The sequence below is a fragment of the Alligator mississippiensis genome, chromosome 5 (assembly GCF_030867095.1).
Source record: "Alligator mississippiensis isolate rAllMis1 chromosome 5, rAllMis1, whole genome shotgun sequence".
NCBI lineage: Eukaryota > Metazoa > Chordata > Crocodylia > Alligatoridae > Alligator > Alligator mississippiensis.
The window spans coordinates 159,612,651-159,625,584 of NC_081828.1; the positions used below are offsets into that span (position 1 = coordinate 159,612,651).

At 41.6% G+C, this 12,934-nt stretch overlaps 1 protein-coding gene across 6 annotated transcripts in view; it reads left to right on the forward strand.

Annotated features, from left to right (window-relative positions):
* RAPGEF5 (Rap guanine nucleotide exchange factor 5) overlaps positions 1-12,934 on the forward strand; it is a 267,204-nt gene that overhangs the window by 213,176 nt on the left and 41,094 nt on the right. For all 6 annotated transcript variants that reach the window (XM_019497877.2, XM_019497879.2, XM_019497878.2 and 3 more), the window contains 5 exons: positions 2,224-2,321; positions 4,053-4,083; positions 4,964-5,042; positions 9,795-9,944; positions 12,456-12,553. In XM_019497877.2, coding sequence (XP_019353422.1) covers positions 2,224-2,321; positions 4,053-4,083; positions 4,964-5,042; positions 9,795-9,944; positions 12,456-12,553 — 456 coding nt within the window. The remainder of the gene's footprint in view (positions 1-2,223; positions 2,322-4,052; positions 4,084-4,963; positions 5,043-9,794; positions 9,945-12,455; positions 12,554-12,934) is intronic.

Here is a 12,934-nt window from a genome sequence, read left to right on the forward strand (position 1 = left end):
ATGTGTGGTTCACATCTGGTCATCTTAAGAACTTTCAGAGCCAGTTTCAGGCTTCTCCGTTGTTTGAATACCTTGTGGTTGGTGCATTGCATATGGATGCAGGGAGTCTGGGGCTCCTGCCCAGGGGGCATCATATGTATAATACCATATTAGAAGTTGGGTTCGGTTATATCAGTAGTGCTCAGCCTGTGGAGATGTCTCACTCTGCCTGTGGGGCATCCTACTAGGCCTGCGCAAAGCAGCTAGTATTCGCTTCGGATTTGGATTCAGCCAAATCGGGGGACAGTGATTCAATTCGGTGATTCAAATCACTGTACTGAACTGATTCGGCCGCCACCAAATCAGCTGAATCTCTGAATCAAACAGGCCCCACCCCCCACCCATTCTCCCAGCCCGGTCAATGGCTGCCCGGTCCGACCCCAGTGTCCTGGCTCTTTAAAAAAAACAAACAAACAACCCCCCACGCTCACCAGCTCCTGCCAGGTGGGGGGGAGGGGTGGAGAGGGGTGGGGTGACCCCCGCTGCCCTGCACTGCGTGGGGGGATCTGCCACGAGCCCCCAGAACCCTGGACGGCTGCTGCAGCAGCCAGCGAGCGTGGGGTTTTTTTGGTTTCTTTAAAGAGCTGGGATGCTGGGGCTGGGCAGGGCAACCATTGCTGGGGCTGGGAGAGTGGGCAGGGGTCAGAAGGTACTCAGGGGACCTGGTGGAGCAGGCAGGGGATGGGGCCTGGTAGGGATCCTCCCATGGTCCCTTCCCCCTCCCTCCATCCCCTTCTTTCCTTCGCCTCTTACTTACCAGCACAGAGTCTGGGTCCAGCTCCCAGCAGTGGCGAGCAGGGACTGCCCAAATCTCTGAATCTTTTCCAAATCAGTTTCGACCTTTTTATTGGTCTCCCAATTTGATTCGGTGATTCGGCCACTGAACTGGGCTGAATCTCCTCCAGATTGAATCTGCACCTGAAGCTTCGCACAGCCTTACTCCCTAGGGGCTGGACATTTATCAACAAAGGAGCAGTGACTGTTGATTGCTGCAGCCAATCCCAGAGTCCCAGCATTTAGTACTACCACCATTCACTCACCACCAAGTTCCCGGACCTGTGGGGAGCCTCAGTCTGGAATGATGTGTCCCTGTGTGTTGGAGTGTGCCAGTGCATGGGGTTGGTCTGCAGCTGGATCTGACGTGAAGCTGGGTTGGAGTGCTTAATCACAGTCAGAAACTTCCCTCATGCTCCAGCCCTTTGCTGGATCAAGTCTGAGGACCTCCTCTGCCCCACAAAATGGTCCACAGACTGGCCCAGTGCTTGAATAGGTTGAGCACCATTAAAACATATCAAATGTATACTGAGGTTTTGCTAAATGTATTCATATATTATAAGCTGTCTGGGACAGTACCTGCCCTTTAGTGCAGTCTTTGTATGTGGTATGCACTTTGGTCCCCAATCCCTAATTGTGGCCTCTAGGTACTACTATAATAAAAATAGTAATAACAATAATAACAACAGCAACGACAATAATAATGTTTATCTGACTTGAATTGCACCTACAAAAACAAGTGCCTGAAATTTGAAATCCAAAATTTATTTGTCGCACATTTTGCGGATACATAAATGGAAGCCTGACTAAAAGTGGGCAGATAACTAGGTCTACAGCATATGATTTCCATTTGTTGGCAAGGGGGAGCTATATCTAAACCTCTGGACCTATATAGATGATCAAAGAGATACTGTTTGCTGTAATGATTTCAGGCATCAAAGCCAATATAATCTGTTTACCTTTATATCTGAGGGCAAGTGTCTTGTATAATTAGCTGAAGTTCTCAAAGGAGTTTGAATAATGATATGAAGGAAGTTGAAAAAGGAAGAATATAAGATTTATTTGTTCATTAATTTAAGACTATGCTCATTCTGTCATTTGCGTATGAGAGAGTTTGGGGCTGGTATAATTTGCTTTTTGCATTTGCGTAAACTAAATTATAAGATCCCTAACTTTAATAGGGATGTTATTGTTTTGAGGGATGATGGATGGAGTGATTTTATCTTCGTGCATAATAATATATCCTTATCAGCCAAACCAGTAGGGACATGGCATATTCCAGATACTTAAATGGAAACGTGCTGTATTTTTATAGGATAATTTTAGATTTGATGGAAGCTCTTCCTATAATGTATACAATATTAATGTTTCAGCCGTTATATGTTTGTTAATCTTGGTTTCATGTTGTAGACAATATACAGGAATGTGTTAGATGATGTGTATGAATATCCCATACTTGAGAAGGAACTGAAAGAATTTCAAAAGATACTTGGAATGCATCGTCGTCAGTAAGTAATGCTTTTTTGGTTAGTCCTTCTTTATGTATTGTTTTGTAATTTTATAGCACTTGGCGAAAAGACAAAAGATTAAATAGAGCATCTCCAATACAAGGAAATAGACATTTTTGTTTGCAGAAATAATCTTTGTTTTTACATGAGGCCAGTTAGTTAATCTTTTCTCACATTGGTTGGGTAGTCTCTTTCCCCACAATTGCTCCCATTGATTTCAGTGAGATATCTTGCAGACTAAAGTTGAGCAAACTGGAAAAATTAGGGTGTAAACTAGTAATCTATGACTTTAAGTGACAGTATATACTACCGTATGAAATGTATAGTGTTGTGTGCAGCGGGAGGGGCTTTGACTGGCCAGTGCTTATTGCTAGGAGTGGTAGCAAGTCTCTATAGCATCAAACTAGACCATGGCATTCATTTCCACTTCAAATTATGTGACTATATGCATGGTTTTAATAATGTAAAAGCAAATAGTTAGTTACTCTTGTCAGTTAAGAAAGTTCTGTTTTGCAATCACCCAGTCCTTGGAACTTTCATAATTCCGTGTAATTAGAAGAGGCCTGCAACATAGCTTCCATTCAAAAGCTGTGCAGTCAGTGGCTATATGGAGTATCCTGATCTTCCCAGGATTTGTTACATTCCTATAATTGGGTATGCTTGGTAAGTTGGTGTCAGCGGGCATTTTTACACATGTAAGTGCTGCAATGCCGGGCACTTGGAAAAGCGCCTGTTGCTGTACCACATGCAAGTGTATAAGTGGTGAAATGCACGTGAGCGTTGAGAAAATGGTGGTGGTGCACATAGGTGTTTTAGTTCAATAGTGCATTGCCACCATTTTCTGAGTGCTGACGTGCATCTTGCTGCTTATACAACTGCATGTAGCACAGCACAGTTTGCATCAGCTTGTGGGTGGAGTAGACTTAATTAATCAAATCTGCTCCAAAGCGGCAAATCTCCAGCATGTCACGGGACAAAAAGGTACGTGTATAAATGCCCAGTACGTCTGAGGTTGCCTAATGGGCTTTTCTACTCATAGAGTTATTCAGGAACAGCCTAAATATCTGCACTTGCGGATACCATTATTTCAGAAAAAGAGCAACCTGCTTCTAGTCAGCCTGATCTGAGGGGAAGTATGAGCAAAGAATAGTGTCCACATGGAATAATACAAGAATGGCTGGTCCTGAATAAGTTCATGGACAGACAAGCCTGTCATGAATATGAGTGCCTGAGGTTAAGGGAGATTAACTTACACTATTTTACATATCAGTTCTCATCTTGGCCCAAAAAGTCAGGGACAGAAATGGAAATGAGTCTCAGAACTCTTGGCACCTAGTGTTTCTGAGCTGACCCCTGGGACCTGCTTTTTCCTATGCTTGCACATTAAAGTGTAAATATTCCCGGCAAACCAAATTATCAAGAACTCTGCATGTACTTATTTGGACAGATGATACTTTTTGTCATTAAAAAGTGCCAGGATATCACCTGATGTAAATCAGCGTGATACCATTAGCTTAATTTTTTACCAACTGAAGATCTGGGCCCAAGGCTTTTAGTGCAGCAGGTTAGGGATGTTCCTATGAAATGCTTACTATTTTTAGGTATCTGGCTCCCACTGAAGGAATTTTGCACTCAGTAGTGACTATGGGATACTGTAAATTCTCTGATGGTTGTAATTGCTTTTTCTCATCTTTGGAAAGAAACTAATTTGAATTCTCCCTTTTGTTTCAGCACTGTAGATGAATATTCGCCTCATAGAAAGGTAATGCAGAGCTCATATATCTTATTAGCGTAGTAGCTTAGAACCTCCACTCCCCTCACTTAGCTCTTCTCCTTAATTAAAAATGACTAGCAACTAAAAACCTGACAGGATCCATCATTGAGTCTAGACCTACAATGTTGCTAAAAGACTTTTTTTTTCCTGCCAGCGCTGCTCTGGTTTCAGCCATGTGGGTTAACCAAAGGTGGCTGCAACATTATCGTTTGGAGAAGTCAGAATTCAATAAGAGCCAGCAGCATGCCCCTGCCTGGCTGGATAAGTTTGAATTCAAGTAGATCTTGGCAAACAAATGTGAGCAAAGACATTGACTGCCGATGTCAGGTAGTCAATCAAAGTAAAAGGGCTTGTGGCATGACAGGGACACAGAAAGAAAGAAACATGCATTTGTGCCTATTTAACTACAGGGAAGAGATATAAAAGGGGATGTCAACATAAGAGTTACATGGAAACAAATTGCTTTGCTCATGAAATTCACCAGATGGAAGCCGAAGTGTGTAATACGCTTAAAAATGTTACTGTGGAAGTGTAGAAGGCAGAAAATGAGATTGTAGTGAAATTGCTAAGTAGGCCAATTGACTAGTTATTTAGGACAGTTTGTAAGAGATGAACTATGAACATGATTACAGTCCCCTGAAATGTGCACATTGCTGAGCCTAGACATGTCTCACTTCCTCAGAATTCCCCATCTCTGTTGTTATTAAACAAGGCAACTCCCAGTTCACTTATCCAAGAATGGATGGGTGGATTTCCTACAAAAGTGTTTTGGCCAGATTTACATAAGGCATACTACACATAGTTATTGCTTTTTGAAGGGCAGGAGCACATACATTCATTGTTCTTTTTTTTTCCCAACCCCTCATAGAATAAAGCCTTTTTCCACCAATTCAGTCTCAAAGAGAACTGGCTCCAGCACAGAGGAACTGTGAATGAAACAGAGGAAAGTAAGTATGATTTAAGGGTAGTGGAGGAAAAGCTCAGGACAACGCCTCTAAACATCGGTACAAGCGTATTTCTACAAAAAGCCTGCCCTTAAGGTATATTTTCAATTACAAACTCACAGCTTTTGAACAAGAACCTAGAGCCACAAGGAAGGAAAGATCTGATGCTGCAAGAATGTGTTTCTTTCTCATGATTTATGTAGGGCTTCGTCAGTAAAATGAAGTCTCAGGGGCTCTTTTATTTTATTTTAGCATCAATTCTTCCAGTGTGTGGCTCTCAGTGGCAGAAGAGTGGATCTTATTTCCTGGCCTCAGTTACCTGACGTACAGGCAGCTTGCAAAAGGTTAATGCCCTTGTCACGTGAGATGAGTCAAAATCTACTGAATTCCAGTAGCCACTGTTATAACCTTCTCTTTTCCAACACTGCAGATGGAATGCAATATGCCACTTCATTTTAATGTCATCCATTATGAAATGCAATTCACTTTCATTGCTGGTAATGCAGTAATAAAGTGAAACAGCCACAATCCTATAATGCATTGGCAGTTTTAAGGGAAGGAGGGGGGAGAGAGGACTTGTGTTAACTGGAGCATAGGCAGAGACACTAGAGTCATGCACTTAAACAGAGAGCAACCTGAGAGACAGTCTACTTGGGATCCTCTCACTTAAATAAATCACTCCTAGTGTATACTGCTAGTTCATAGATTCTAGGGTCGGAAGGGACCTCAGTGAGGCATCTAGTCCAACCCTCTGCCCGTGGCTGGCAAGAAATCCAAACCTGGGATCATGTGATTCCAGCCAGGTGCCTGTCAGATCATGGGCAAGTAATGACCATCATAACTATCTTTTAAATATTAAGGGGAGTATTTTTCTGTCATGCACTCAAAGGTTACCCTGTGTTATCCACCTTCAGTCTTTTGGTCTGTCATATAGGTTTATTGGTGTTTCAAATCGTTAAAAAGACTGAATGCAATCCTCACTCCTGTTCCGGCCCCTTTATGACATAAAAATCCTAGAGTGGTGCCAAGCCACTCTGAGAGCTCCACTTCTGTCTTCTTTCCATCAAAATAGGAACTGAGTCAGAGAGCCATAAGTGCACCTCCTCAGGGCCTTAGTGCACTAAGTATGTCAGGGACAGAATGGGTGTGTCAAGCGGTAGACAAAATATAGTGATATGGAGATTTTAGGTAGCTCTTTGAGCACTAGGGCAGCCCAAAGAGGCTGCTATTGCAACTGGTAGACCTCTAGTGCAGTCTATAACATGCTGTAGGTCTCAGCCCTGGGAGAGTCCAGGATTTTGGTGGTGGGTGGGGGTGTTGGGGGAGATGCCAAAGTGGCTTAAAGCCAAATTGGTTCACATCTCCCTTCTTCTGGTTCTAAGTGTTATTCTACACCTCTGAATGTCAGGAATCTGTGGTTTATGGCAATAATGATCACAGATCTGCTATTTATAACAAGTTGGGGAAAGGGAGTTCCAGCAGGCTGTAAAACTGACAGTGCTTGAGCAACTGACCTCCAGGCCGCTCCAATTCCATTTAAAACAAGGGACATGTATGCCAGTTTTTTCCCTTTGTTTTTGTGAGGTTTTTTTAATAGTGCATTTGCTATTTTTTTCCCCTCCCTAAATGGCTGAGAAGCCTGGAAGAAAGGAGGTCATTTCTGCCAAAAGGAAAACCAGTGGTTTTCCTAGTGAACATTGTAGGCAGGTCATATCTTACTCCTCAGAAAGAAACAGAAACCAAGTATTTCTGTCAGTTCCTTTTATTCTTTCATAGTTGGTAGTCCGACATGCAGTCTGACACATGTACCTTTTCATGACTTTCATCCATTCTGAGAGGAGATGCTGCCCACAGGCTGAACACCTCATTTACTGTCTGTCAACACACACAGGCTAGCATGAATTCTTAAATCAACTAACACGGGATTTTTTTTAAGCCTAAGGTTTCTTCTCCTCCTCCATCTATATATGTATATATATGTGTATTCACTAATTCACACACATACACATACACACAGGTGAGTTCCTAAATTGGGTGTTGTGATGTGTATGTATGCATGTGCTTGGTGTACTTGGGATACCTGGGGAAAGGTTAAGGTAAGAAAGTAGAAGTGTAGGGAGTTAAAGTTACCAGGACCGGGATTAGAACCAGTAGACTGCAGTGGCCTGGGCTGAAGAACTGAGGCGCGGGGGTAACTTTAGGTTAATTGATCTTAATTGATTAAAAGAATGCCCAAAGCCTGCAGAACAGGGAAACATGCCGGCACAGAGTCTGGGACTGGAGCCAGAGCTATGGAGGTGCTGAAAAGGTAGGTGCTGGAGAGGGAAAGTGGGACTAAGGGAAAGTGTGGGTGTTAAAGAGGGGCTTTTGGTGTGGGGGAGCCAGAGGATGGCTCCAAGGTAGCAAGAGAAGTCTGGGAAGCTGCAGTGGGGGGAGGGGCTGAAAACAGAGAGATGGACAGCAGAAAATCACAGAAAAAGCAGCAGGAGAGACTGAAAGGCAGCAGGGGCAGCGGGAAAGCAGAGAAAGGCAGCAGAAAGTCACAGGGAAAAGGCAGTAGGAATTGAGAGGAGATCGGGAAACTAGTGGAGAGGTGTGGGGAGCTGGAATTGAGAGAGAATGAGGCTGGAATTTAAGATAGGGAAGGTACCTGGGATTCAGTAAAACATGACCCAACTCGGGGTTGCAAATGACAAGTGGTTTTATTGAACAGGTGAGATGGTGACACAATGCCAAATTGGTTCCCTTGCTCACACACACACACACACACACACACAATATGGCAGCAGAGGTTAAAGAGGTTTGGTGCAGGGGCTGAAGTCCACTGAAGTCCAGGAGGAGAGAGAGAGAGAGTCCAAATTGTAGGAGGAGGTGTGCAGGTAATATCTACCTATCCAGGCTGGAAGGGGTCCTTGTCCAGTAGGTGTTGTCCAGAGCGGGGTTGCTGGCAGGGCCTCTGGGTGGATAGGTGGTGTGGCATGATGCTGGTTCAGATGGAAATGGCGTTCCCACTGGGTCTGTCTTCACTGCCCCTTTTTATAGGGGCAGACCTTATGTGACCCTAGTGACAGGAGGCATGCCCAGGCAAGGGTCAGCCCTTGGTGTACTGAGCATGTGTGCTCCATGCAGAGATGTGCAGTTTCGGGTGTCTGTAATGGTGAGAGTTGCTGGTTTTGCAGGGTCTTTTGTCTTTCAAATGCTGGTCTTGTCTCTGTTCCTGGGTGAGCTCCATGGTTCCTGGGTGAATCAGTGCGAGGTTATGACTCAGTCATTACAGGCCATTCAGTAGAGGCCTGCTACCATTGTATTTCAATTATTCCCACTTACACTCATTCATCGGGAACCAATTTCTAGCTGGAGTCATCTAGACCCAGCACTCTTTCCTGCTTATGCAGGGGGTCGGACTCGATGATCTATTGAGGTCCCTTCTGACCCTAACATCTATGAATCTATGAATCTCTTTTTCCTTCACTTGAAAACAAATACCAATAGGGATGTTTCTCTATTAAACAATGCATACAGGCATAGCTCTGTCCCTGTCCCACAAACCTTTTGACTTTAAAACCCTTTTATTAATACATACAGTATTAGATGACACTAGTAAGCCACTAGCCTAAAGATGAAGAAATCTCATTTCTGAAGGAGAGAATGAATTGTTTCCCTTTTTTTCTGTTGCAGCCTGTCTGCAGGAAAAAAAAGACTAAATTGTAGGTAAATGAAATGTTTAATGAAGTGAGTACAAAATAAGACCCCTCTGGTGGTGATCTCATTGACAGACGCTGTCAGTTTTGAGATACTGATTATACACGTCTGCTGCTAGGTTTACTTTCTTACATTCTACCACATGACTAGGTAAGATTAGCTCTGTGACAAACTAGAAAGCTGAAATTCTGTGAAAGCTCATTATTTTTGTAGCAGAAACAAAGACTGAACCAATAGATGGGCATCATTTTAGGGTCTGTTATTGAGAGTTCTGAGTGGCCAAATCTCTTATTTTACTCAATATTCAGTAATTAACCCTAAAGTTTAGTCTTTGTTTCCACTACAGAAATAATCTCATTTGGAAGTTCTAGCCTTGTGATGCTTCCAAATCTGTCCCTTACAGAAGAGATGCAGGTGATCCAGGAAGGATTGTTATTTAAACTAACTGTACTGCTGACAGGGTATTGCCTGAATGTGCAATGGTGATGTGAAGGGTTTTGATGGCTATCATACAAACTGGTTGGTTGGATGGATGGATTAATGAAGACTTTAGAGAGTCACCCTGAGAATCCTATTTTAACATGATAAGCAACTTGGAGGATATGACGTATAGAGGAAGAATTGTGATTCTTCTGATCCTGAAAGGAAGTAAGCAAAAAAACAAACAAAAAAACCAACTAGGTGAGCTTGCAAACAAGAGAGGGGAAGAAGAAATCAGTTTCAGAGTGTCCATAATTAAAATGTTAGAGAATGCTTGCTCTATAGTAAATCCCTGCAATAAAATTTAACTGTGTTGGTGAAACACTGCACTATCTTTTATGTCTCTGTGATTTCCTAGGGAGAGGAGGAGGACAAAGGAAAAATGATGATATTTGTAAGAGTTTGGTGTGCCTGTAGGTCAGTGTATAGCAGTAGTAGCTCCTGCTGTCAAAGATTACTGTCAAATGCAATCACAGCCAAGGCACTGCCACTATCTGATTTATGAAATTCTTCCACCTCTCCTGTTAATGAGTGCCTTTGTTTACTTGTGGACATTTTTTCTTTCTTTTTCAGTTTTCTGCCGTATCTACATAACAGAACATTCCTATGTCAGTGTGAAAACTAAAGTATCTGCTTCAGCTCAGGAAATACTGAAAATTGTAGCAGAAAAGATCCAGCATGTGGAGGAGGACCTGGCTCTAGTTGTTGTCACATTCTCTGGTGGTAAATAATTTTCATTCATCTGAATCCTAACCTTTTACTGATTCATCTATAAAAAGATGGTTGACATTTTCTGGCACAAAAAATATAGCTGTTCCCTATGAGTCCACAGCTGGATGACCGTAGTAACAATAAGGAGCTGCTTACTAGAGATTGGTTTCCATGACAACAGCTAATTCTTGGATTCTGTTGGATACTGCATTTTTTCTCACTAGGACTGGAGTGCAAAGGACTTCCAGTGTTTAGAAATATGTAATAAGGCTTTCCTGCAGATAAGCTCCTAATTTTATGTTTGAATTAATTTGGGGAGGCACTGAGGTACTGCTTGCTTTAAAAAGAGGACAAAGAGCATCGTGTGCCACAGTGACTCCTTCATTTGACAGGATAAGTAATGACTATTCTATAGTGGGAAGAATTTGTGAAATATTAATATCCAAATCAATCCATAGGATGTTTTCCCTGATGTGAGGCTAGTTTATAACCTGGTTGTGATGGGAAAGGGGGAGTGGGGGTTGATGTATTATTTTAGTCTTAATAACAAAGAGGGGTTATTGTCTCTTTTAAATAAGCTTCTGCCTGTGATCTCTATTTTAGGGACCTTCCTGGCTCCATCATTTTTTCTGGTGTCTATCAGGTCTCCAGGTCTTTGTAAAGCTGTTCGGCTTCATTGTCTTATCCTCATACGTTCATTGAATACAAAGGAGGCATTTTAACTACATACAAAAAAAAAAGCTGAAGCCATACAAAAAGGCTAATGAGAAGATTAAAACTGTTGGGTCAGATTGTCCACAGATATAAATTGGCATAGCCTCCTTGAAGCTGAGCATTGAACCCCATGTACACAACATGCTTCTTATTTTTCTATGAAGCTAATAAAATTCACAACAAATATTGGCACTTTTATTTATATATCTGATTTGACAGTGAAATGCCAAGCTCTCTATGTGGAACGCAAATAAACTTTCTTCAGGGCCAGCTTCCTGTCCTACAAGTCTAAAGCCTGGATCAAAGCAACCATGCTGCAGTGTCCCAGTAGGAGATGTGGCCAGGGAATCCACTGAATTTACAGACAAAACTTGCCTTAGTCCTGCATGTACTCAGGCCTACCTTCAGTGCTTTCTCAGCACTGCAAAACCACTGTGATTCTACTTCTTTTCCAGTCTTGTTGGGCAGCTATCTAGGAGAGAGGCTAGATTTGCTGCTAAATAAGTGTTGTGGATAGCTGTCCAGCTAGCCTCAATAGCTAAAGAAAATTAACAGTTCATAAGCAAATAGTTTAGAAAGTCAAGGACTTTCTCAAACATATATGTGGAGAGGAATCACTAGGATGATAACTACCCCTTGTCTGTTAAATTAAAAAAATAATCAAAACTTAACAATGGGAATATAATTTGTCTATTAATATAAGTAAAAAATTGTTACTCATTTATGTGGAATGAATTAATCAGATGTACCAGAAATAAGCTTCCCTGATTGCTGTATGTTGTCAGCAATGTGATCTATATATGCTTTTATGTAATGAAATTTGCATGAGCTAGAGATGTGCTGCATCTTTTACTGGTGGCAGCAATATAAGCATTAAAGAGTAAATGTAAATTGTATCAAACTACTTAATAAACAAAGCAGGATGTTTTTCATACAAAATTACCTTGCAGAGGCAAGGTGTGGGGAGTGGGGAACACGTTTTATAACTAGTGATTCAAGTAGCATCAGATACTAACGTGTACAAGTGGTCAGCCTGGATAGTCATGATGGATGCCCTTCTGACCTTGCCACGTGTAAATCTATGAAACCCCCTCTGCATCCTCATCATTTATGGACCATGGGAAATAGAAAGTTGTCTGCATTACCTTCATTGCACCCATATCTCTTGCAGCTCTGTGCTAAGACAGTAACTATGATCAATTTTATACTTCAGGTCTTCAGCTCGTGACTTCTAGGGGTCAGGAAGGAAGTTTTTTTTCCCCTGATGCACAGTTAGTCAGATATAGTCTGGTGTTTTTGCTTTTGTTCTCTGGAGGTGTGGCTTGCCTGCAGGGATTATCTAGATACTTGATGCCTCTAGCACACAATAGTTTAGTCTACTGAGAATTGAAATTTTTCAGTCTTACTAACCTACCTGGAATATATAGCAGGGTGCTAGAATGAAATTCAAAGGCTTGTGGATATACAGGAATTTGGACTAGATTTAGTTGCTTCTATTCTTGAAATCCATAAAAGCTAAACAAAAGATATTTCATGGACTTCATTATTTCATAGACTTGAAAAATTCTGAGCATCTCTAATGCAGCTGCATAGAAATGCTGCTTTGATTGTATTTGCTGGATGCTATTTGAACAACATCTGATGGGTAGACTTGAACAATTTTATTAAGTTATTAATACTGTGTACATTATGTTATTATAGTTAATAAAGTAGATGTGCCTTGAGGAATATTTGTTACATGTTACTTTACTGTTTACATACTATATATACTACTCTTCTGAGGTTTTCCATTTTTTCTTTTTTTTAAAGAGAAACATGAACTACAACCAAATGACCTGGCTCTCTCAAAATCGCTTGAGTCATCCAGTCGTATGTTTGTCTACCGAAAAGATCTGAACGACACGTTGGTAAGTAATATTGTATGTCCTAGAATTCCATATTGTTCAACTTTTTTGAGTGCCTGTTGAGGACACCAGGTTTTTCAAAAATGATACTTGTATTGTTAAGTTTTCTAAATTCCTTTATAAAAGCTGTCTGAACTTATGTAAAGAAAGCAACTTTCCCATAAATAATTATACTGGCACAGTCACTGTCAGTAATTTACTAAACTAGATATGCCTTTTTAAAAAGGTTTCTGACATTAAATGTCTTTACCAAACAGCAGTGCAATTCATAAATCATAGAATCATAGAAGTAGGGTTGGAAGGGACCTTGTAGATCTTCAAGTCCGAACCCCTGCCTGGGCAGGAGGAAAACTGGGCTCAAATGACCCCAGCCAGGTAGTCATC